Source organism: Aquila chrysaetos, chromosome Z (genome assembly GCF_900496995.4).
Source record: "Aquila chrysaetos chrysaetos chromosome Z, bAquChr1.4, whole genome shotgun sequence".
In the NCBI taxonomy this organism is placed as follows: domain Eukaryota; kingdom Metazoa; phylum Chordata; class Aves; order Accipitriformes; family Accipitridae; genus Aquila; species Aquila chrysaetos.
In genome coordinates, this window is record NC_044030.1 from 23,346,132 (window position 1) to 23,372,627 (window position 26,496).

Genomic DNA, 26,496 nt, shown 5'->3' on the forward strand with positions numbered 1-26,496 from the left:
CCCAGTTAGCAAGGAGATTACTTCTGATGAGTGTAAATAATTCTTGGTTTACAGCCTTTTTGCATTTCAAAGGACTTAATCTAGATAAGAAGTCTCAGCTTTCTACACTGATAATTTTTCCTCTTTTGGGTACAGGTGGTGATAATGTTGCTCATAATGTGCTTTGAGACTACAGTCTCTTTGCAGAAGATGTTAAGAATCCTGTTGTCCACCGTTGTTACAGCATTTCATGCTCTTACAGATGTATATAGTAAAATACAGTTAACTAGCATTTATCTGCTCTGATACTTGTTTTACTTCTGAAGGCTGGTATATTCCACCTTGTGTACTGTGGTCCTTCTGGCGTCCATTTTTGTGACTTTTAGAACTTTTTGCCACATAGAAGTCCTTGCTGTTTTATTTTTCTGACATGACCACATCCAACACAAATTTTAATTTTGAGGATGCTGTGGTGTTTCTGATTACATTGCGTCAGTAGTTAATTTTCATTCAAGCTTTCACCCAAATTCAGAATTACAGTATGACTGCAAGTACAAATTATTCCTCGATATTGAATGAATTAGTCTTGAAATGACAGCTAGATTTGGTGCTTGAAGCTTGTGAATTTGCGTGGGTTTTAGAAGTCTTCTGCAATCAACTGGAAGAGTGACTGCTTCCTACCTCTACCTCCTCCTTCAGGGTTTTATTTTGTAAATGCACTTGTGCTTTAGGCCCACACTCTGAAGAAGCAGATATGTTAAACTGCAAAACGTTTCACCAGCATCCTGTAATTAGAAAAAAAGGGGATAGTAAATATACAAAGGTGATGTTGTCATTGAAATGAAATTTAGACACTATCTGTAGAAAACATATTTTCATGGAAAAAATTACTGCATATGTAAAGACTAGTTAACTCTCTAAGTAAACCTGAGCTACTTAAATTTTCCCACATGAAACGTTACTGTTGCCACTTCACCTTACAGATTGTATGTGTCCATACCAGAATCCTCAACTGTAGTTTTAATTTTTAACTTCAGCCTTTCAGTTCCTTCCTGTTCCTTCCCTGGGAGCCTCTGTAATACACTGGCTGACAGTTGTTCCTACTTTTCCCCTGCTTTGTCTTTGCTTCTCTACTTCAAAGTCACATTGTCTCGACATGAGAAAACTAACATATGGGGGGGTGCTTTTGGAGTCTATGATATGTCTTCTGGGACAGGATGCAAACTTGTGAATTCATATGGTGATCTAAGCTTACTGTCTTCATAAACAAAGGAGTTAACCATTGATCTTCAGATTTATTTTGAGCTAGGATACATAGTACAGAGAAACATCCAGTCTTTAAGTTAAAACTTCCAAGTGATGGGAAAATCAGTTCCACAAATTCATTGTTGCGGTGGTTAAATTCACCTTTTTTTTTTTTTTTTTTTTAAATAAATATCCTTTATTTCTAGGCTGAACTTGCCTAGCTTCAGCTTCCAGCCTGGGAAGATCTTGTTATGACCCTCCCACATAGATAGCCTTCTGTCAAGAGTATCTTTTATTCACAGAAGTGCCAAAATACTCTGCTCAAATTACTTCTCAGCCTTCACTAAGCAGGCTAAGTAGATTAATGGCTTTAGAAATAGAGACTTAAGAAGCTAAATGCATACACTTAAGTATACCAGACAATCCAGTTCAACTCCTATAACTAAATTTCCCCATCATTATTTACCAGTATTATTTACATTTTTACTGTTGACAAAGGTAATTAATGATAAGTTTGCCTAACAACTAAACTTCTGTAAACCACATTGAATGAAACTGATTGTGCTTCTAACCTTCAGTTCACAAACAACTAGTTGAATAAATGAATGATTTTAAAGCTCATAAAAACCTTTCCAAGCCAGAGGGTTTTTAGGATATAGATTTTATTTGTGCATGGTTGGTGATTATGAGTAAGCCAGTGATTACCTGTGATTACTATATGCTGGTTGTAACTGTGCTACACCTGTGTGCATTGCTTACACTTAACCCAGACAGCAAATCTTTGGTAGGAACGTAGATTCTCTTCTACAGAAAAAGTTAGTCTAAATATGTGCCAAGGTTTGTGTTTGTATAATCTTTGTTAATAATGGATATAATACAAAGAGCATTATTTTTGAAGGATAAGGTAAGATACCTCTGATATTTTTGTGACTAGAATATGTTTTTTTGTTTAAAAAAATAACTAAAAAAAGTGATTTGTTCCTAGGCTGGCCACACAACAAGAAACTTCCACCTTTCAGAGATGTTTACACAGTGAACAAGTTTAGAACTGAATTGTAATACAGAAGATGGCTGCATGAACTCAGTATTCACCCATGAGGTGACCTAGGGCATGGCCAGCTCAACATGGCCAGCTCAACAGTGAGAACGTGATTCTGGGATGGGTGGGGTGGTTTTTTTGTTTTGGCAGTCTTTTGTTTGATGGTGTTTTTTTAAACCTATAATGTAAATTATGTTTTAGGACTATCTCTTTAAATGTTTTGTGGATGCTAGGTTTTCCTGAGTTCAGAAAATAACTAGACATTTTGTGGAAGAAACTTTTCTGAAGTGTTGTTAAACACAAAGAGCCTTCTGGTTCAGGATACCCATCAGCTTGCTTCTCATGGGAGGCTGGGAGCAAGTGCTGAAAGGAGGGTCACTGCACTTATGCCTTGTTCTTACACTTCTGCCCAGCCACTGTCAGAGCAGATGTTAAAGCAGAGGTCTGTCCCCACATAGCAGTCGTCGTGTTACAGGAGTTGACAGTCCTGTCATAAATATCAGAGTGGCAGAAGAATTACACACAAGAACTAGCTCTCAGAATTGAGCTGCTTTCTGTGAAGTACCAGTGTCCATCTTCTGTGGATCATGTTTATGGAAGAATATAAGCGGATGCAATTTTTTCAACCTCCAGTTGTGTATAATGGATGAAAACCTTGTTTAACCTCGTCTTCCTTTAGGTATGTAGTCCCATGAAGCAGCATGCTGACAATGTTTCTTCAACAGGAGGAGATGGCTGAGCTCAAGGCACAGCTTTACCTGCTAGAGAAGGAGAAGAAGGCATTGGAATTGAAACTGAGCACTCGAGAGGCCCAGGAGCAGGCCTACCTCGTCCATATTGAGCACTTGAAGTCTGAAGTGGAAGAGCAAAAAGAGCAGAGAATGAGGTCTCTCAGCTCAACCAGCAGCGGAAGCAAAGACAAATTGGGCAAGGTCAGGAGTGAAACAAGTTTCCAAAATTGGTGTAAACACGATTTATTGTATCCCTCCCCTCCCTATAGCAGTCTTTAGCATGTTAATCATTCTCCTCTTTTGTCTATATGTACATCTTTTTCTCTCTTCTCCAGTTTTTAGGTGGTTCTTTCCATGCTGTGACTTATGAGGACTTTGCAGAATTGCTGTTAAGTCTGGTCTAAAATAAGGTTGTCATTTTGGGGAGGAGTACAACAAAGCCATTCTTGCCAAACATACAAACTACTGTGGTTGAACATGTTGTGTCTTGCCTGTTGCCACTCACTGGAAGCAGTGGAAGAGAGTCTAAGCAAAACACCATCCTCCCCCTACTCCAAACACAAAATACGAAAAAACAGAGCAGTTAGAGCATTGTAATGACAGTCTCTTTATTGCAGTCAGACAGTTTGTAATTATTTGATAATGAAGACACTCCTCTCCTTAGTATAATGCAAAATAAACAAATTTCTCCATTTACATTAATAATTTGCATGAAGAAATAGTGATACCTAGAAAAACTTTAGGCCTGTTATTTTAGTACTGTGTCCCCAGAAAACCTCAGTAATACCTTTAAAAACAAAATCCAGAGCTAGTGTATCAACTGCGTCTTCCGTATTTGTTTCTGGCAAAGCATCATCTGAATTGATCCAGTGCTTCTTTGTTTCAAGTGTGGTGTCAAAGTAATATAAGACACCAGCAGTTACGCACACTACAGCAGAATTCTGCAGATCAGTGAGCTGTGGTGGTTTAGGAAACATTTAGAAGGATTTGTGAAGTGTTAATCCGTTAGTCCATTTCTTGGTATGTTGGTACACTGCCATGTTGTTGTGACATTGTGATGTTTATTTTCCCTCCGTTTTAAAAGTAGCTGCAAACTAAGAGGTTTTCAGAGTTTTCTGGTTAAGATGGTAAGTAACTTCAACTTAGATGGCCTTTCCTCATTTCTCAGGAATGCAGTGATGGCACCGCAACACCGTTAACACTAGCTGAGCTGAGACCGTACGACGAGAGTGAACTGACTGCTGAACTGACAAATGCACTCAGGCGGTAAGCAGGTTCCTTCACCAAAGACATGACTTGTTCTGTAGGTCCAGGGCACGGTTTAGCTCTGAGCCTTCGCTCTTACCCTCAAGTGATTTTAAGAGCCATCACAGATGTTTCCTGTGAGAAGGAAAAGTATCGAAGTTCTTCTAACCTTCCCCTGTCTTTTGCTGTTGTTCTTCAGCTGATGAGAGTCCTGGAGCTGAATGGAGCTGAGCACCATTCTCCTTGAGGTTCTCTAAAATTCAGATTAACTGTATCCCTAAGAAACCCTGAAAATGTCAGGAATGTCCATATTCAGGCAAGAATATGAGACACAAAACAGTGACATGACTTGCTTGAGAGCATGCAGAAAACCTTTAGTGAAGACAGGAGTTGAAGTGTGATCTTTGGTTAAGAAGGCTGGTCACAGATTAGAACTTGGGTAGGAGTTACAGGAGTAGGAATTGCAGTGATTTTGATGACTCAGATGCTGCATTTGCCTCCTGAGTATGTAAGTAGAGCCACAGTTCAATAACAAATGACATTGTTGTGTCAAGCATTAGCTTTCCAACAAGAGAGAAAATTGATGTCTTGACAAACTGCTTTTATCAACAGCCAGGTTTTAAGCCAAAGCTTTCAGTACAGTTATATATTAACTAGGTATTTGTTTGTGCAGCAGTTTTTGCTGCACCAGCTATGTGGTAAAGTTCATTACAAAGATATTCACTGTTTCAGTAGTTGCTTCAGTACTTGTTCCACCTTTTCTAAGACATGGCTATCTTATATCTAATCTGGTTATTGTATTTAGAACCTGTCCAAAATGCTACTAACAGTTTTGGCTGGGAAGAGTGTATTTTCCTTTTCTGGTGTTTGCACCCTCTTTAATGGTGGAACATCCTTTTAGGCAGCTGTGGTGTTTCATTCCTGAAGTGCTTTTTTCATAGGTGCAACTTTGTAGTGTGCCTAGGGACACTTAAGCCTGAAAGGCATTATGTAAAAATGTAATATCATTACCACTGCAGAATCAATACATCTCATACCATTTGCTTAATAGTCTGGCAGTTGCTGAGTATTTAGTTTGCTTGATGCAGGAAACAAAATTCTGTGGTTAGAATAATCAAAACTGTCATTTGTGTGTGGGAGGATAAAACCCATCAACAAAGTTATTTGCATAAACATCGCATAGAGCCATTGGCCTCCTCCATACCCCCCACACTCCAGTCCCAGTGTGAGCAGCTTTGCTGGCATTTTCTGTCTTCACTCAAGCTGTAGCTTTTTCCTGTTCTTGTTATTTGCTCCTGGATTTCAAGAAGATGCCAGTGACCTTAGTTAGCGGAGGCTTGAGTACAGTCATGAAATGTGGTTTGCTGACAACACAGAGAAAAAACCTTTGCTCTATCTACTAGGCCTTAAGTTGATTAGCATGGATTTCCAGCCAGGGGCCTAGCAAGTACAGTTTGTCAGGCAGAAATGGGGAAGAAAAATAATCGGATTAAACTGTACATAAATTTTGGAGGGAAGACTCTCTGTGTAATGGGAATACGACTGTACTAAATGTGATTGCTACTGCCAGTGGGGCTCAAGCACAGTTGCAGTGATCTATGTGGACAGGGTATTTTTCTCCCTAATCAGTGTGCCAGCCAAATCAGGCTGAGTGCTTAGTCTCCTTATCCTGAAGTCTTCTCTCTGAAAGTCCGTAGAAGGTCTGTCTAGCACGTAGAGAAAGCTCATTGCAACCTGTTTAGCCACAGCTATGCTAAAAAATAACAGCAGTTCCTAACTGCTGGCCTGGATGAATGAAGCCTCAGATATCACAATGAAATTTATACCATTGTGGATCCACAAAAGAATTTTAAAAATAATCAAAGTGCATTTTCCTCCCTGCAAGTGCTACATCAATGCACAATGGTCTGAAGTGACTGTGATATCTCTGGGGACAAAGTGAATTTAACTCTCTGTGCTTAGCATGTGCCAGTCTCTCAGAGCTATTCCCACTTGTATGGGAAAACAAGTCCTGGCACTGTGTGTGAACCAGGAGTGAAACATTCAATCCTGGTGACTGCCACTAGCACGCTCCTCACCCACCAAAGTAGTAGGACCAGAATTCAAAATAAAAAGTATTTTGCACGGTAACCATGTTTGCTGGGGGGCAAGAGGGCGATGTGAAACAAGTGAATATCACACACTGAATCTGTGGTCTAGAGGCAATATTTAAATACTAACGTTCAGGAGTATTTCAGTGCTGGTTGCAGTTAGTGCACACATCCAGCAATTGGACCTGTGTGTTGTTACTCCAGGCAGTAGACATTGGTGCAGGGGACAGCAGCTGCAAGGATGGGAACAAAAATCCATTTGCTTTTGGGTCTTTCTGTTTGTTGGAGAATGTCATATCAATCAACAACCCTGCTTGCTGCCCCCTCCCCATCCTGTCTTCACAGAGACGAAAGCCCTGGCAGCTCCCCCCTCTGCTGCTTTCCCATTAACTGTCCTTCTGTTGCTGCAGAACTGTAAGGTTCTTCTCAGTTAATTGAAATAGAGTGAAACCCCAATAAAACAGCAGGACGCAGTTACGGTTTGGATTTTGGTGTGGTTTGGAAGCATTTATTTGTTCATAGTCTGCAAATGGCTTTGCAGCAGAACAGTCTCATCCACAGAGGTAGCCTGTCTTCTCTCTGGAGATGTGATTTTCTCATAAATCTGGAATCCAGCAGTGTGTTTTGAAGCTCCCCAAGTTGTCATTGGTAGTGCCTGTCAGCAGAAATTCAAGGCAGGAGCAATTCTTCATTTATTGTTTGATAACATATTTGTTCCAATAGGATTCGGGGCTTCCTGTAGCAGTGTTCAGCATTAAAAGCCATCTTGGGGACTTTCCACAGAAGTTGCTTTTCTTTTCCATGACCACTATGCTAACTAGGAGAAGTGTAAATTATCTGCAAGTTTCATGTTGTAAAAGTTACATCTAGGTTACCAAACTTCTGGTATTGCAGGCTAAGGCCACTAATTTAGAGACACATCCTGTTCCAGCCAAGCATAAATACTTTCTGCCATAGTCTTTCGCAATTTTGTTTTCCCCTCTCTCCTTTCTTGATGGAATGAATGATGGAATATTTCAATGGACATGAAGCCTCTTGAGTTTTTTCTTGAGTTTGACACATCCATAAATGAGCTTGTTGGCACAAAATACTTTATTCTTGGGAGGGCAAAAATGTATTCCCAGCAGCCTCATGGCCTGGGCCTGGCACTGATACCTCAATGATTGTGCCAGAGGCCAGTTTCATGAGAGAGGATCTGGTTGAATACCCCCAAATCAGGCACATTACACAGTCCCTGAGGGAGACCTTAAAATGACATCTTCCTTGCTGGTGAGTTCTGCTCTGTTGCAGCAGGGGAAAGGAGCACCGTAGATGACTTGTATGAGTTTATAACTTAGCAGGCACATACCAGTTTATAAGTGCATTAGAGATGGTAGGAAGGAGACAGTAAGAATAATGCCAGACAGGAAGTGCTCTTGCTTTAGCAGGGTGATAGTAATGGTGGTACAACTGATGTTTTTTTCCCACTAAATTCTTTCATTCTGTGAGAAATGGCCAAGCTGGCAAGACTGAAACTTCTTCCTCTCCCCAGGCCTTATTAGAAATCCTTTGATTGTTGAGGTCCTCCTGCAGTCTCTCCTTGTATTTGCAGTTGCTGATAGCTTTTCTGTCTGCATAGGGTTGTATTTTGTGTATGTATTTAAGAGAATCCTTTATAAGCATTAGGATATTTAGGCAGGAAGGATCTGACAATACTAGGTAAGGGCCATGGCAGACAAAACACTTTGTAACTAGACTGACTGTTCAGACCTCAGATAGGTCATCAGTTGGCACAAAATTATGATCTCTGATGGCTGTGCAGGGTTACATGAATTGTGTCGGTCTAGATGTGTTTCAGTATCTCCCTCACAAAAGGGTGACTTTCCATCTGGTAGCACAACAAAGCAGCTATATATTTACCACATCTGATGACTTTTGAACTGAGAGATAACCTAGTAAGTGATGCTACTAATGGAGAAGTCGCCATGGAGAGGGAAAAGGGTGGTAATCAGTAGGACTGGCAAACTTCTTTTCCTCTTAACAAAAAGTATATTTTGCACAGAGCTATGGTCCTGCCTCTCTGAAAGTGGAAACTGCAGGTATTTCTAGTAGAACATAGAAAATTCATGCTATTGCAATAGCTTCTGTGTGTCGTTTGAGACATGGTAATGTTCTTTGCCAGTCTTAAGTCCTTATACGTGTCCAAAGACCACAACCTTCTGTTGTGCCAAAACTGCTTGTTTTGAGAGAGTAACTGTTTCAACAGAAAGCTGTGCCAATGCATGGCAGTGACTATTTCCTGAAACGATATCAGCCAGAGATAAATCAAGCCACCTCCTTTATTTTAAATTTCCACAAACTTTATGTGACGACATCTTAGCTTGGCGTGTTTTCAAGGGCCACCCTTACTTTCATGATAGCAGGATCAAGGAGTAGGTAGAAGCATCTCTGAAATTCAGGCCTGTCTTGACCGTCAGTAGGGCTAAGTCTTGGAAATGAAAAGAGAAGCACCTAAACCAGATCATATTGTAAAGATTCAGGTTTAAAATGGCTCTTAAGAATGAATCAGTAAAATCCTCTCTCTGGCCAAAGTACAGGATGAACATACACTGGATGAAAGTGGGGGGAGGGAGGTGGGGGCTGGTATTCAGGAGCTACTGATGAGTTTTTCCAGTGCATTGTTGGCTGCTTTTTGTCAGTTACATTTGCTTATTTCTGTTCTCTCATTATCACGTCCATTAAATGGGGAGATAACGCAACTCTGAGACATTTGAAAGCCAGAGACTGGCATGGATTGCAGTCCTTGCAAATTTCGGGGATCTCTGTCTTTTTTATGACTGTGCAGTCTCCTGCTGTGATTTCCCTTGGCTGCCTGAGGGGTTCAGGAGGCATGGCCTGCCTCTGGAAATCCCCACCACCACGAGCCCCACTGAGAGAAACCTTCGTACGGGAACAGAAGTGACTCATGGTGATACAAGGGACAGATTCCTCAGAAGCGCCTCGGGTAGCTATTTTTTCTACATGCATCACAGATAACTGTCATTTTTCTTCTCCTCCAATTTTGACATGGAATAAGTAGTTCTCCTTACCACTGCATGGATTGCTGAGCTGCTGTGCACTTGGATATAATCATCACAGGGAGCTCCAAATAGCTCCAGGTTTGGAGAGCTTCCAGGCTGGGCTGGCAAAGCTGGTTGGGAGGTTTGAGCCGTGAGTGCGGCAGGCATGCTGCTGCCTCCCTCCAGGCCTGTGCTCCCTTTTTGCTGCCAGTCTGTTGTTTCCAGGACCACACCTGGCCTGTCTCCCCACTGCCGGTGGGGTAACACATGCCTGTGGTACTGTCTGGTTTTTGAGATCTGCTCTAAGCATCTGACAATCAGCAAAAAAAACAGTACAGTATCTTAACACCAGCAAAGCACTTTTTAAAGCACTCTCTGTCTTCTCTGTGATCAGAAAGGGCTACCTTTGCACAGGTAGCAGGCAGCACAGGTATTCTTAAGCCCACTGATGCCTGAGGAGGTGAGACAGGAAGACGAGGCATTTGAAGAGGGTGATTTTAAGACTCATTTGGCATTTGCCAAGTGTTGTTTTGTTGCCTTTTGGAAAAAGTTCTATTATATATTAGTTGTTTTCCTTAGCAGGCCAACCCAGTCCAGTGAGGCAGGCATGCATTCGAATTGGCTTGGGGATTCTGTATGCCAGTCTGATGTTAAGAGGTTAGTTTAAACTGCTGATGAAAAAAGAATTTATCTGCATTCCTTTTAAATGTCCAGCTGGTACGTCCTGAGAGAAGAGGAGTCAAATGCCTAGAAAAAACAACCATGTGTCACCCTGTTCAGCTGGAACGGGAAAACGCAGAGAGGGGAGTGAGGGAACATGCCAGGCTTAAAATTAACAGGAGGATATTAGGAAAGGGACTAGGAGCAAAGGGTGGGATGGAAGGTGTGTGCTTCATCTTCAAAGCAGGGACCATGCAGAAAGCTAGGGGCCATGCAGGAGGTGCTTCTCCTCCCTCCCCTCCCCAGACCCCATGTGCCCGGGGGCTGGCCAGCCTGCACAGGTACCTACACCCGGGAAACCTCGGGCCTCTGCCCCCCTGGCTGCTGCACCAGGGCTTTGTGCATGTGAAGCTCGGGAGCCGATGCTGGGCTGAAGCTAATGGTGCCGCTCCAACAGGGGAGCCAGACTTTGAAAGGGGTCTGCTTGTAGCAGGCAGTGCTCCCTGGGTGGGTAAAAGGATGTTCCTAGGGACGGCAAGACGTAGGATAATCAGCCCCCAAAGGCCCCTGACTCCTCTGCCCGGCTGTGGGAAACTTTGCCTCCTGATTTGGAGAGACCTCATTACTCCTCTTTCGCTCCAAATTTGGCAAGAGCTGTGGGTGCTCTTGACCCCAGGGCAGAGGGGTGATGGCCTGTGCTTTCACAAGGCGGGGAGTTAGCTGGGTACCCTCCAGGCCAGGGACAGAAAAATCACCTTTGTGTGCGCCAGGGAAGAGCAGCTCCTTGTTTGCAGCACTGGGGAATTCTCAATGAAATGAGCAAGGGCAGAAAATCTGCCTGGGAAGATTTCTGGCATATGAAACCTGAACATGTCTGGAAAAGCCCAGACAGGAGGGAAAATATAAGGTGCGCAAGATCTTGCTTACATTATTCTGGGCCAAACATGGTGTCATTGTGCAGAGGCGAAATTGACAGAAACTGCAGAAGTGTACCCGATGTTAGACAGTTTCCTTTACGGCTCTGGCAGAATTCCCTGCGCTCTGCAGCAGTAGCCTTCAGACCAGAGAAAACATTAGGCCCTGTCCGCTTGCCTTCCTATTCAAACCATCCTGTAAGTCTGAAACAAAAAGCCCTTGAAAACCACTTAGCGACTGCCCACTGAGTGTTTTGATTGTGAAAATACAAAACAAAAGCCTTTGTTACTGGCATATTAGGCATTTCACTGAAAATAGTGGGTTTAGCAGATGTTGGAGTAGGCTGTAGGCCTCCAAATACACTTATTCTGAGCTTTTCCTTGCAAAGGGAGCAGTCAGGGATTTTCGCAGCTGACTTCTCAAGTGCCCCAGAGCAGAGAGCCCTTGTGTAGGAAGCGAACCGTGCCCTTAGATCATAAGCTTGTTCCCCCTTCTGAGAATACATGCTCATTTTCTCGGTGTGCACGAGGTGCGGCGGCTGTGTTTTCCGCAGCTCCAGCAGCAGTAGCCAGTTGGAAGAGGAGCTGTTGGGAGCAAAAGCTGGGCTGACTTCTGCGGCCTAATTGACTTGTGACTTGGGGCTCACAGAAACTGTGTTCTCGTAAAAATACTTGCTTCTGCTTCCCTCTTCCCATCAAAATACACACATAAATGCTTTCTCAGGATCTATACTGGTCCATATTACAGCAATGGGGCACAATAGCAGTGTGAGTTTGGCATGTAAGCTTCTGTGCAAGTTTGCTCTTCAGACTCTGGAAGACCGTCCAGCAGCAGAAGGCTGTGTCACAGCCATACGACGGTCCCTATCAGGAGGATTTCCTGTGGTTGTCGCATCAAATGCAGTTCCATCCCTGGTTCGCAGCTGTGACACGTTCTCATCCTGGAAAAATGCTGCATATGACCAGGACTATTGTTTTAAAATATTCTGTCTTATTACGCCTGTAGTGGCTGATTCTTCATATCCTGCTGATTTATAATAGCAATCAGGAAAGCGAAGTGGTGCTAGAAATCCCATAAAGACAGCTAACCCTGTAATGCATTAAAGGAATACAAATAGCACCTCAGGATTCATTATCACTCCCATTCACTGCCCAACTAAGCAATCAGTTTTGGAGAGACACAGATAAGGACAATTTTTTCTGTCCAAACTGAGGTAATTAGTGATAGAAATGGAGAGAAGTAGGAAGATTTAGCATTATGAGGCATGGGATTTTTACAAAGGGATAAGAGCATTTGCTGGCCAGCCAGTAAGGTACAGCTCTGAGGTCTCTCATCTGCTACTAAAATAGAAGGTGCAGCACTCCAGGGAAAACCTTACATGTTTTTTGCATGTAATAGTCATTAACCAAGTCTATATGCATCTCCATTTCCCAGACTAAAGCAAGATATTTACTGTGCCTTTACTGTCGCTGCTGTGTCTGTCTACTCAGCTGTTGCTTGTCTATGAAATGCCACTTGAAGTGAAGATATTTAGATAGGCATGTTTTAAATCGGGAACAGTAAGTGTAGAAGTAGATCCCAATGTGTTGTTTCTGTAAGATTGTGGGACGTTTCAGCACATGCAATCAAACTGCCCGTTGCTTTCCCTGCGATTAAAGTGGGAGTAGGCACTAGCTAGTGCTGTTTTCACTGACTTCAAGACATGAAGAAAAGCCAAGAGAACTCTTGTGGATCAGTGCTCAGGGAATACATGTGTTTTACTAGTATGAATGTAAATTTGAGGCGTCTAGATTTGAAGGATTGCCCACTGTTAACTATTTAGCTAGGTGGTTCAGAATTAGCGTCTGAAAGTTGTTGAGCTAGCCTGTGGAGGCCCAGGGTGCTTACCACTCCACTGGCTCTGTATCTTTGGCAAGCAGCAAGACAAGGATGTTACAGGCCAAACGTAAAGAAATACCTCTTGATGTTTAGCTGAGTTCGGACTGAACATGACTGGTTGCAAGGTGTGAGTGCAAAACCAGACAAAAGGTGATATAATAGTTTTATCAGGTAACAGTCGCCATAGCAACCAAGCTTTACCATGCATGACAAGTTCCTCCAAGTCTTTCCACTGGGTTTCTTTTCCATGCCGCTTTTGTTAGAGCAAGTGTGTTAAGGACTTCAGCTGCAGTAAACCTGTGGCTCCACAGGGTTCTTCCCCATGGGACTGTGTACAGTGTTTTCCCAGCTATACCTTTTCGTGCATGTAATGTTAAATCAGCCTCACGTGATTTTGTTTTCTCTCCCCATCCAAATACTGTGAATGTTTATTCCACTGGACTTGCTGTTCACACTAGGTCGCAGTGCTGGGCACGGTGCTACCGAGCCTTCCCAGAGCCTCTGGCTGTGGCGTCCTCTGGAGCAGACAAGCACCAAATTACCCTACTCTGTTCTGTCATATTAGTAGTGCCACACACATGTTAGGTAGTAGGTCTGGCCTCTGCCAGGCCTGATCTGTTCTTATTTATCTTCTATTGCAAGTAAAAAAAAAAAAAAAAAAGTAGATTTTTTGGGGGGGTGGTGTTCCTGTTTTCTGTGCAGAACACAGATTTTGACTGTAGACTGTGCTGAGTCTTTCTGACTGCTGGGGGAAAAGATTGTGTAATTTGAAAACTCTGCGTATGTTACTTCAATGAAAGGACACATAAAGAATACTGATGATTCTTCATCAACAAGGCCCCTCTTATGTCCTCTTTAATTTGGCCAGTAAACCAGTGTCTGCAGTGTGTTGGGATAAACTGCTAACTTGGAATATTTCCCTGGCTGACTTTGTGAAAGCCCTTCTGTTGCTGAAGCCGGGCACAGTGGAACATGCCACATATGCTGTCCTTGCCTCTAGTTATAAAATGCTGCCGTTGCCGGGCCAGCCTCGGAACTGCAGGCTTGTGAGCTAGGTTTCAAGGAGCATCCGTGTTGTCTGTGCAGAGCTGGGGAAGCTTACACAAACTTCAGGGTATTCTATTCCCCTGAGGCTCAGTGGGCTTATGTGGGAGCTAGTGGTAGTCTTGTTACTGAGACGAAATCCAGTCTACTCAGCAGCACTGCAACAAAAGCAGGAGGGAAAGGCAAATCACTGCAAAGTGGTTCTAGGCAGCAAAGCACAGACAAATGTCTTCATACATGCAAAGGTCCCAAGTGTAACGTTTGACACTGGAAAATCTAACTTTGTCCCGGTTTAGCCCAGCTCTACATCGTTCTTATCCCCTTGTTTTTATTTTCAAATCTAATGTTTTTCTCTGGGCTGTCTGTGCTATGAGGATGGGTCACAGAGAAAGGCTCCTGGGTCTCCACATCAGCACCCTTGCACAAGAGGTGGGACAGTCCCATGTCTGTACAGGAGCAGGCTGTGGGCAGCCATTGCCTCTGCAGCAGGGAGCTCCCCGGGAAGAAGCACCCCCCCTCATGAAACACGCTCGCCTGTGCTGGAAGCACTTTTTAAAGCCAGCTTGAACCCCAAGCTGTAATGCTTACTCCTCCACAGAACTTCTGCCTTGTTCACTTTTTCTTTCCCTCACAGAGATATTTGTAATGTAAAAATAATTATAAGGTACCATACTTCCATTTTGGCACGCTTCATGTAATTAGTTTTTGGTTCATAATTGGCATTTTAAACCTCACTACTGTGGCTTATTTGAAAGAAGAAGAGTACCTCATAACAGAAAATGCCTGTGCTCTCTCTTCTGTATTTCTTGTGCTTGCCCTTTCCTGTCTGCACTCTCCTCTCTTGTTCTTAACTTTTTCTGTTTCCTGCTGGCACATGGACTGGCCTTGCTGATTGCTCCTTAAGAGTAATCCTGGTATGCTATTTTTAATTAAAATTCCTATATCGTTACCATGATGTTTGATTTCCCTTGGTAGTTTTCTTTGCTATCTCATTCAAGACACAGTAGGTGGTACGTGCCAGGTTATTCTTAAATTTTTATTTATGTATCTTTGTGATTATTTCTTAGTGTGATTCATACAAGACCATGATCCACCAGAGAAGTTTGTTTAGTTTTCTGTCTGTTGCATCTCTGATCCTATATTCTAAAATGGTGAATATTATAAAAATCAATCTGTGGAAAAGTTTAATGTAGGAACTACCTCCTGTATTACCCAAGTGGTAGTAAGGAAAATATTTTCAGCCTGTCAACCCAGCAAAGGACAACCATCATGCACTTGCAAGCTGAAGTGTTATTTCTGTTTTGAAAATAGTTTTCTCCCTCCTTTTCTCCTGATCCAGGGAGAAGAAACTGAAAGCTAGAGTGCAAGAGTTAGTGAGTGCTTTGGAGAGACTCACGAAGAGCAGTGAAATCAGACATCAGCAGTCTGCAGAATTTGTTAATGACCTTAAAAGGGCAAACAGGTAAAGGATCTACCAGCAGATGGCTGCACCATTGATTTTTTTTGCCGTGTCCCAGTAATCCTCCCCCTACCGGAATGAGCCATTTCTGGATCCTTGCATTCACATGCGTTGACTCTTCAAGGTTATAGTTAGAGATGGGGGAAGTGCAAACCTCCCATGTAGGACACTGAAAATTACACAGCTAAGAAAAGAGTGGGGGAAATAGGTTAATCTTAACTGAGTTACTAGTAAACGCATTCTTACTGAAACAAACAAAACCCTCCACTTAGCCAGATTTATGAATGTTGTTTAAAATTGCTCCCTTTTCTTTGGCTCCAGCCTCTTTATTAATCAACTGCCTTCGATAATCACGCTTAAATTTTATTGCTCACTCTACGTAGATTTTTCTGGCACTGTGTTCGGGTAGACTGAGAGTATGGAGGACTGTAGCTGCCCATGCTGCAAGGAACCTATTGCTCACAATGTAGTTTTCATTAATAAATTATACTTGAAAGCCCTTGTGGTGAGGAAGAGTACCCATCTCAAGCTTTCCTTCTGAGTCAGGGTGGAGGCACAGAAGATACTTAGCAGCTGACAAATTAGCGGAAGATGCTATCCTCCAAATATAACTTTTTTTTTTAAATGGAAAATGCAAAATCAGTGCTGGATTTTGTAAGCAGATTCTGGCTGTGCCATGTTTTTGTAAATCATTACACGTTCAATGTTGTGGTACCGACTCACAAACAGTGCTTTGCGAGGTCATCATCAGCAACCTCTGTCTAGCTGGTTCTTTGAACCATGTTTAAAAATGTTTTCAGTAACCAGTTTACTGGTAAAGGTGTGTACTTGCCCCAGAAAAGATACAGAGATTAGCATTGATCTGGGTTTGGATCAATGAGGTTTGGATCTAAGGCGTTTTAAAGTACTAGTACATTTTAGGAAGATGATCGGTACCCAAATTTTGGAGTGGCCTGAAGGTGGGGGTTTGGGGTGGATTTTTGTAGCACTTACCTGCTATGAACAAGCCTTTTTGAATGACCTTGTGTTGCCTTGTATTTCTAACAGCAACTTGGTAGCAGCTTATGAAAAAGCAAAGAAGAAGCATCAAAATAAGCTGAAGAAACTGGAATCGCAAATGATGGCCATGGTGGAGAGACATGAAACACAAGTAAGGATGCTCAAACAAAGAATAGCTTTATTAGAAGAGGAGAACTCTAGACCACACACCAATGAAACTTCACTTTAAATGCATCTCTTTCAAAGATGCTTAGTGCCATTACAAATTTCTTTCTTTTGGAGGCTGACTTTTAGGTAGCTTCAAACACTAAAAGCTCTGACTGTCAACGCTGACATAATTAAGCACCTTCTCTGGGATCCCAGAGAGGTGCCATGGGGATAATGTAAGTGTTAACCTTAAGGACTGTTTCATAATGTAAAATGGCAGTGCCTGAATTATCATGCTATAATTATGTACGTTGTCTGTGTCATTATGTCTATATTCATACAGCTTCTATTAAATTTTATGTTTGTCCCATGGGTGAGTGTCATATAGCAAAATAATTCATGTTAAGAGGGTTTAATTTGGGCAGTCTGGAGATAATTTGAGAGTTTTCCCCATCCCTGAGCTCCCTCTGCACACAGCTCTGTATTGTACCCTCAAGACTTGCTGCTGTAGTTAAATCAACTGTATAGGCAGCTGCAGAGTGGGGAGATGATAGGCTTGCTTGATTTTTTGCACCGTACTTGCAGTACTGTCACTCACAGTGCAGATCAGGTAGGAAAACTCCTGTTGATTTGGGAAAAAAACCAAGAAACCCTAGTTGCGTGTCTGAAAACTACAGTAACGGTGTATTTCTTACAGTTTGTAAGAGGACTAAAGGCTGTGAGTTTCACCATGCCAGATAGATTGTGCCAAGGTTGGGTAAGAAGTTACAGGAGACCTCCTGGCATTTATATTGCATGGTGTTTGCAATTATGTTGTGAAACAGTTTGTTTTTCTTGTTAATACATTATAGCCAAGGTTTTCTTTAAGAAGCTGGGCCATTTTTGTCATATGTGTAGTGCTTATTATGGCTGTGATCGAGAGGTAGACTGTCTTCTTTTTATACTTGTTTTGACCAAAAAAGGTACTTACTAGAAATGTACCTATTTAATATTGAATACATAGGCACAAAACTATAAATGTGTAGGTGTATGGATATACAGCCACAAACAGAATGTGAATGGTGAAGTCTTCATACGGCTTCTTAGGTTAGTTTTCGTTACTGCTAACATTCTCTTCTTTTAAGTCACATCATGTTACTGTATTATCAAACTGAATAAATTGAAAATGTTGGCCTATTACGGTAATGAACACTAAGCAAAGCATGGCAATCAAGCTGATTTCTCTAGGGAGCAAAATACAGGAGTCTGCCATAGCACCTTTCATTCAGAATTTGCTTCTTTGTGACTGTGTAAAAAGCTTCCACGTTTGTTTTAACATGCCAAATTAGAGTCCATTAACTTCATTAGCCTGTTACTATGTTACACCTCTAATCTGTATTTTTTAGGCTCTGTTTTCAAGTGAATCTGATTTCAGGAGTTGTTTATCCTTTTTGCTTTACCTGTTGTGTTGCACCTCAAGTTTTATTAGTGTATTTAGAATTAGGATAACTTCTCTCATTTATTCCTCCAATTACTACTACTAAGGAAATATTTTTAGAGGACTTGAACCGTTTTTGTCTACTCTTGGGTTAGGCCAGGCAGCCAAAAGTGTTGTGGGAATTTGTGTTCAGAATATGGCATTACTGTTAAGTCTTGGTTACATCTGAAACTGTAGCAGTTGGTGTTCATGACATCTCTTATCACTGTAGCTGCTGTTTTCTTCTTTCTTAGGGTAGTGATTCCTACTCTGGAGTCTGATACATCAGCTCCAAAGCCAACATCATAAGTGATTGATTGCAATAGCAAATGAAAACAATGCTGATTTCAAAATTAAGTTGTAGGTAGTGATGCCCTGGGATTAGTTTTGATCAGTCCTCTTTCTCAAAATAATTGCAGTTCTTAATTTATAATGCAAATGGAAGTTTTTGCAAACCAATCTGTTGAGGGAGCAGGCACACTGATTTCTTACGGTCTTTATGGTTTTGCCAAGTATCTGCCTATGGTGTTTCCCTTTTCTGGCCACCAAATTTCTCACCAACAGGAATGTGGGGTTGTGCTGTAAGCTTCACAGCTGGTCACACTTGTTTCTGAAGAAACACAAAGAAAATTATCCACTTTGTACTGTGGCAAAAATGCAGTTGCAGGTTTGCCTTCTTGCATCTGAAACACCCATGTAACTTGAGGTCATCTCAAACTCTCCGTGTGAAATACCTTTTGCTTAAGGTGACTAGAAACCACTGCTGCACTGGCATTCCTCTTGTGTTCATTTTTTTCTATTTCTTGGTAGCTAGAGAAGCTGCTGAACATAATACAATGAAGCTTAAAGCATTTTAATTGAAACCTGTCTTCAAAGGAAAGCTACAAATTAAGAAAGCATAAAATGCACCTGGGTTTAGAGGCATAAAAAGCTGCAGTGTCCCTCTGTGCCTTTTTCAGGCCTAACGAGTTGCTGATTCTGCATAAACTGAATGCTGTTTTACTACATCTACTGCATATGTTCCCTGGCAACTGTGCTCTAAAAGTGTTTTAGAATAAATTATAAATCATCAGTAAATGTAAGCCACTCCCCCTCTCTTCCCATAGGGCTTGTAGATGAAAAATCTAGACTGGTATCATCATACAGCCTCAGCAGTAGCTATAGTTCACCAGACCACCAGTTATTTTGCCTAAACAAGCAGCTACTGCTTCATTTGTTGGCATACTGGAAAAGACTAATGGGAAGTGGCAAAAGGTTTACTCTTACTGTGAAAACTGTTTAATATTAACAATTAGCTGCAGTTCCAGTGTACCTGTTAAAATGGCACCAACCCTGAGGATAAATACCAAAAAATCACCTCCTTTTATGCAACTGTTTGAAATACCAGCACACCAGCCTATAGACAAGTGCGCAAATCACCTTGAATCACAGCAATCTAACTCACTTGTTGCAGAAACAGTACATTTGCAAAGCAAGAAAAAGAGGTGGTTCTTGCCAAAGAACCCAAGTTGTTCACTTGTTAATTAATCTTAGGGTGGTTTTTTTCTTTTCTAAGTCATCAGAGTGCATGAAACTTTGTCTTTCACAGTGTGTTCAGAAAAAAAGTACTTTTTTTCCTAATCAAATGTATAAATCTTCACCAGCTTGAATGTACTGTTAGCTATTGCAAAGCACATGTGACTACATTTGCATTAATGTCAGTATTGTTCCACTGGTTTTATTAGGATTTTCTCCTCCTTTAATACTGTACCATGCATTGTAATTTTAGAAACTTTTCACATTACTGAATTAAGCTTTAAATGTGTTGCTGCTTTTTAGTTTCCTAGCTGCTGTAAAATAGCTATTTTGTGTTTATTTGATATAGAATTGTAAAAACTGCATTTATTTATACAGAGACATTTATAATACTTATTTTACAAATGTTCTTATATTCTGAATAAATTTCTAATGCTGTTTCTTTGCCTTGGTGGTTGCTTTACCATACCTTGCCATCTTATTGTTAAATGGATCTGCTTAAAGGTACCACAAAGACTTTCTCCAAGGTAAGTTACTGAGGGAGATGGTGTGACACTATCAGGGAAGTTCCCATAATAGGGACATAAAAAGTTGGTAAGAACTCACTGGAGATCTGATGACAGGTTTGAGCTGAGCTCAAGAACATTAGTACTTGCCACAAACCCTCTACAGCTTCAGCGAGCACTTTATAGAAATGGAAGGGCACATATGAAACCGTTTCCACACATCCAGTTCTTTTAATAAGAAGTTACATGGACAAAAAAAAAGAAAAAATGCTATTTCATAAATACTTCAAGAGCACTGATTGAAGTTCACATACTTCCTTTCTCCAGTACATCTAACACCTTTTAGAAAAAATTTTTTTGCTTTCCATTGTGTTCAATGGGCCCCTTGTCCACCTTTACAATTGACTTGAAAAAATAATACTTCTGTTCCTGGAACTATATATAATCAGTGCTGCTGATTGGCTTAAGGCAACATTTAAACATTCTACAGTGAATGAATAACCTGTACCCACAGCACAGGCTTTACATTTCACACTGATCAGCAATGCTTATATTCATACTTCAGTACTTCAGTAAGTTTATACACAAGTCATTTAATTTTACAGAGAAAAATTACAGTATAGAAGATAGTCAGTTTAGTCATAGCCTCTTAAATGGTGTGCTTCAGTTTCTGCATCAGTGAATAACAAAATCACAATCATCAGTACAGCATGTTACAGGTAGTTACAGATTTTATTTACTAAAATTGAAGAGCTGACCAATGCAAACTTTCTTCAAGATAACATAATGGAAATTGAACAAAATCTGTAACTTTACATGGTTTTAACCCTATTAGCTGTACATACTTCCTGCTTAATTAGCACCGATATGCCACTTACATACCAGTGAGGAAAACAGACCAAGTTCTTGAGCTTTAAACAAACAGGAGGAAGACATAACCCTTCATGCATGAGCCATATAATAGAAAACTGGCTCCCTATTTTCTGCGAGGCATGCAATGCTGCACAGAAAAGTGTTATCTTTGGGCAGCAATACCTGAGTCAGCCTGGGTCCTGGAACACCTACAGAAATCTAGCATTATGCCAAAACTAATGAACCCACCTTCTTCTGTGGAGTCTGTTTTGCTTTTTAATGTTAAAGTGCCTTGCAAACCCAGCTAAACTGCTTCTCAGGGCTGAACTACAGCTTCCATATACTGCAGTGCCATGCAGACATAGTAAAGTTACTTAAGGATCCTGTTTTAAGTATAGGCTTGAGAAGTATTTGCCGAGAGCTCTTAATCATGCAGTTTTGCATACTTTTCCTGCATAACAAAAATACATACCCAACCAGCAAGATACAAATGGTTCATCTCCCTAGTTTAGTAATTTTGCTTAAACATGCTTAAAAAAATTTGCAAAGTAAGTTTTTTTCTCACAGTGGAAAGTGTGTTGTAGAGAACTGAGTTTGCAGGATCTATATTCTTAAAAAAGCTGTAAGTGCCTTGTTTTAAAATGATTAATGCTCCATGAGCTGTAATCATTTTCTTAAAGGCACTGAACTGTAACCCATAATCGAAACTAGAAGCTAGTTCTTCTGATCAACAATATAAATGCTTAACAATGACAAAATACTCAGTGTTTTCAATAAATTTCATAGTGGACCTATTCAAATTTAAACATTCTGTACCCTGTGAAATTTTGATGATTACTAAACCAGAATAATTCCTCTTGTATGATCTTGAATATGGCCAACGTAATTGCTACATATGTTGTCTTCCTTTTAAGTTCATGATCTACTGTGAAATGCACACACAGCACAAATCCTACTGCATCTATCAGTGCTTATATACAGGATTAAGAACAGTGCAAATACTAGCATTTAGCCTACTTTCATTCTTGAACTACACTATTGCTATAAATGCATAAGAACAAAAACCTATTATGCAAGAGTAGTGACATTTCCAAGCCTAATTTACTGTAAAAGCACCTTCAGTTAGTCTGTAGAAATTGACCATATCTTAATAATTTTGGTTGCTTCAAAAGCTTCAACACTGCAATAACAAAAACAATCTGAAATTATGAAGTCATATATAAGCACCAGATTATCTAACATTTACAGTGCAAGACAATTTCTGTAAATAAGCTGATTTAAATCAACAAGAGAGGCTATTCTACCAGTTCTCAATAATTTTGAGCTTCCTAACACATTTTGAGTATAACTTCTGATTTAAAAGATGAAGGCACCTGACTTTACCTCTGGAAAAAACTCTCTTGCTCAGAATTTATAAAAAACGGATAGCTGAGGATTAAACAGCCCACTGACCCAACAACTGGACAGCCAGTCACCCGTGGAGCAGCAGTGCTGTCTTGCACCAGAGGATATCAGAGCTTGGATTCTTCATGTAGACTCTTGCTTTTCATACCAGAATGACATGAGTGCTGCTATAAACTGCAAATCAACAAAAGCAACTCTACTACAGAAAGTAAAAATCGGAAAAAAATAATTTTGTATCTGAAATTACAATCTGAGAGCAAGTCTGTTAGGAATAGCCAGACGCAAAGCCTGCCTTGTTTTAGAAAGGAACACCTAGAAAGGTATGTGAAGGAAAAACACAGTAAATATTGTTCTCAAATCACCAAATTAAATCAGGAAGGCTGGAGCACAGCACAGAAGCCTGGAACAGTCACTAGGCCCAAAATTTTGTTAGAAACTATTTATGCAAGGTTTGTCTAAACAACTTATATTGTGTTAAAGAAAATACTTTGATTGTGCAATAAATGAAGCTATTTCCCCTCTTCTTCCCAGTACCATTTCCAGACTTCAAACTATGTAAGACACAGCTACTTTGAAAAGCATGCATGTACAAGGAGTTGATGTTAATAGCATTTCAGCACAGAACATATGCCATTCAGTTAGGCAGATCACTCTTCAGAATTCAAAGTTCAGAGCATTCTGTGAAGGAGAGATACTAAAAATTTCACACTAAAGCAGGGAGTTTATGTAGTACTAGAAACTGCAGACTAGTACTAGATTCCCAGCACCCAGATATTTGTAGGTTTCTTTGTTAAATGTTCATTTATTCCGTGAGTTCTTAAATTTCAAGAACATTGAATGACCATTCATAATCTGAATAACCCCTTACAGGCAAGCATTCTCAAATTGAGCAATGTTTGTTTTTCAAGTATCTTAACATCAGCTCTTGAGTCTGACATGCAAACAGTTACTTGTTTCTCTGTGTCTAGCTCCCATAAAATAAAAATTCAAGGAACTAAATTCTGTATCTCACTTGTTATTTCTTCACTGTTTTACAGAAGATAATGTAAACTGTATTTCTAAACTTAGAAATATACTTAATTATAAAAGAATGGTGAAATAAGAACATAAACAATAGTAAACGATTCAAAATGTTCACAGTGCAGGGCACGGTGGAACCCATAAGGTAGATAGATCACATGCCACCACACGTACATTGTTTTAGAAACCTTACTGAGAAAGCAGAAAGCAATGCTACTACAAGAAACAGTACCCTTATACATAGAAGTAAGTTATTGCATATTTATCACATTTATTTGCAACTCACATTAAGGCTAGGTTTACTAAAATCATGACATATGTATAAGCCCCATTTTGGGTTGCTTAATGAAGGAACCAATTTCTCTTAACACTGAACCAACCTTTCACTAAGAAGAAAAAAATGACCCAGTGAATACAGAGGGCAGCTAGCACCTCCTGTTCATAGGACACACTTGCTTCATTCTAAAGACTTCCTCTGTCTGGGACATGATTTCCCAAACAGTTGACAGAAGCTGCAAGTTCACTGTTTCATCAATATCCCCCTTATTTCACAGAGCATTAGATGAAATACAACTGTAATTTATTTGAAACATCAACTTAAAGATTTCCACAGCCTGGTATTTAATCATGCCTTAGGAGAGTCTTGTTAACTCCACCGGCAGTAGCAGCCTCAAGATCCAAATAGAAGATTCTGCCTCACCATGAGTAAAGGCACTTTTGCTGGGAAATCAACTACTTAAACTAAAGAAGTAACTAAAGATTAGTTTTCACCTGAAGCTGAGTAACATAACCTCCTCCAGCATTATCCCACCTTCTCAATTACTGTTCTTCACCATTTACTGTTTTGAACAGCCTTTGGATACTTTTTTTTTTTTTTTTTTTTTTAAAACAAAGTGAGACAAAGCTAGGTAGAGCTATTTCACAATTTGGTCTTGAAAGACAAGGCCCTCAGGACTCTTGCCCTCCAGAAGGAGGAAATGCTGCAGTCTGTTTCTCCTGTTGACTGATAAGAAGTCCAGCGTTCCCATCACCAAGACTATTACAGCATTATAGTCCCTACCTGGTGCCAGACAGGTAAATAAAACAGGAGATGGTTCTAAAGCTATTTCTGAGGAAAAGCACTAAGTAACAGATCAGGTAGGGTAGATGAAGTAGGGTGGTTGAAGGAAGACCAGGATTTTGGTTTTGGATGACACGAGTTGCATAAAGACCCAGTGCATGAGCATACACTGTGATGAGACAAGGGCATAGTTCATTCAACCTATGAAATTACCAATTACCTTTATTTTAGAGAAAAATCCATTTTTAAATGGGACAACATGCTTGCTGCCACAAGCTGCTGTGACAAGTTATTTCAGTGCATTTCTCTTAACTGCAAAGCACGTGTTCAAAACCCCTTAATGTGAAACATGAAGGTGATTTAACAGTTCGTCACCTCAACTCTTACTGTTTTTCCCCCCTGCCCCCCCCCAATTTTTGATATTTTTACTAAGAAAGCATTGTAGCTGAAAACAACTGAGGCTACATCATTTAAATGCTAACTGCAAGTGCAATTCAGTACTACTGGATATATACAGAGCATACACTACACAAGAGATTTGAGGACAACAGCACAGAATACAATACTGGACACCCTTAGAATAGTTATTGCAAGCCTGATTAAGCCGTTTAGTGTCACACAATGACTCTATTATCCATGCACCTGCCTTCCTCCTCAGCGAGATCTAGAGGCCTATTTACATTCAGTATAAATTCTACACGAGTAACCTCTCACAGACAAGTTTAAGCTTTTCCTTTCTGAAAGCAGCTGCAACTGGGCTAACACAAAACTTTGCAACTTCTTATGCAGCTGGGGACACTGCATAAGAGTTCGAGCTAGACACTTTGAATGGCTAAGTTCTACCCAGTTTGTGTATCCTTACTGAAGACAGAGGCAGAGTGGGTACAAGAAGTCAACATGCTAGAGATTTGACTCCAAGTACTACTGATCGCCAGCCAACAGAAACTTTCAGTGTGAAGGAGGGAAGGTATTTTGGGGAAGCAACCAGGACACACAAAGGATGACAGGCTGAGGCTCGGTTTGAAATGTGCAACTTGGTTTCAAAATCACTAGGACAGAGGAGTCCTCTGAGTATCAGTTTCATTGCCACTGCTGTAATATTGCAATGTACTATGCAATAATGACTAACAAGTCCAATAATTTACATCAGAGCAGTTGAAGTTTAGCAAGCAGGTATACTCCAACAGTTAAAAAAAAGTCAATGACATTCTACAAAACACACAGCAAGTTAATAAAAAAACAAAGGAAAAAGAATGCCCTCTAATGCACAGCTAGGAACAAGTGAACTGAACACTGGAAAGGTACTTTTGTGGAAAAAGGCTGTACTGCATTTAAAGTGCAACACTTGACTGTGCCACTGCCATACTGCAAAAAGAACAAACCCTTCCAAACCACCAGTCAGTCCCTGCATTGCATTTAAAAACAAACAAAACAAAACAAAAAAACTCCTGAGAAAGAGTAAGGCTGGATAAGAAACCCCCTCAATTGCAACAGGCAAGTCTTATTTTTGTTCCTATTAACTTTGCTGTCAGAGGTCAAAACTTTTCATTATGGCATCATGGTCAAACTTGAAACTCAAGAAAGCTCTTGATGAGAAAGCAAATTTGTAATGGCCATTCCATGCCACAGGATGTCCCTCTACATGTTCTGGCAGTGGGTCTTCACTGAAGCAATACATGTCATATGCTGCATCTGCTTAAAGAGAAAAAAGCATTAAAAATTTTAAACAGATGGTTATCAATAAGAGTATCAATAAAAAGCCATACCTCAAATGTATATTCAGTTAATATTTATGACAAAATGTGTATGTCTGGTCATAAACAGAAGACAGTAACTCAGCCATATTTAGAAGTCATCTAGTGGCTAGAACAAAAGTCACAGCAATCCGAAGACACTGTCAATAGCCAGTTTTACCCACAGGTGCTGTTTTGCAAGTTATTTCTTAATAAGGAGGAAAGAAATATGGCCGATTTTCTGAGCAGTAAGTAAAGAACTGTGTGCACTCTCCAGAGTAGTCCAACAGCAACTGCAGCTTATTACTAGCTGGACAGAAAGCCTTGAACCAACACTCAGTTACCAGCATTGTGTTGACTCAGATGCTATTTTCCTAAACCAGCTTTCAGTTAGTTTTTACTCAGCCACCTGGTATAATCTGACAGTCTTAATTAAGGAGAACAACTGCAAAACCAACATGAAGCAGCACAGGAAGTTAAT

At 40.6% G+C, this 26,496-nt stretch overlaps 2 protein-coding genes across 6 annotated transcripts in view; one reads left to right on the top strand and one right to left on the bottom strand.

The window, feature by feature from the left end:
• The window catches only part of MCC (MCC regulator of WNT signaling pathway), a 224,389-nt gene extending 204,509 nt beyond the window's left edge, over window positions 1-19,880 (top strand). For all 4 annotated transcript variants that reach the window (XM_030005850.2, XM_030005851.2, XM_030005852.2 and 1 more), the window contains 4 exons: window positions 2,989-3,195; window positions 4,163-4,260; window positions 15,204-15,326; window positions 16,371-19,880. In XM_030005850.2, coding sequence (XP_029861710.1) covers window positions 2,989-3,195; window positions 4,163-4,260; window positions 15,204-15,326; window positions 16,371-16,551 — 609 coding nt within the window. In that variant the 3' untranslated portion in view covers window positions 16,552-19,880. The remainder of the gene's footprint in view (window positions 1-2,988; window positions 3,196-4,162; window positions 4,261-15,203; window positions 15,327-16,370) is intronic.
• Window positions 19,881-20,157: 277 nt separating this feature from the next.
• The window catches only part of DCP2 (decapping mRNA 2), a 33,481-nt gene continuing 27,142 nt past the window's right edge, over window positions 20,158-26,496 (bottom strand). The window contains exon 11 of one of the 2 annotated variants that reach the window (XM_030005854.2): window positions 20,158-25,977. In XM_030005854.2, coding sequence (XP_029861714.1) covers window positions 25,811-25,977 — 167 coding nt within the window. In that variant the 3' untranslated portion in view covers window positions 20,158-25,810. The remainder of the gene's footprint in view (window positions 25,978-26,496) is intronic. The other variant, XM_030005855.2, reaches the window with a different exon arrangement.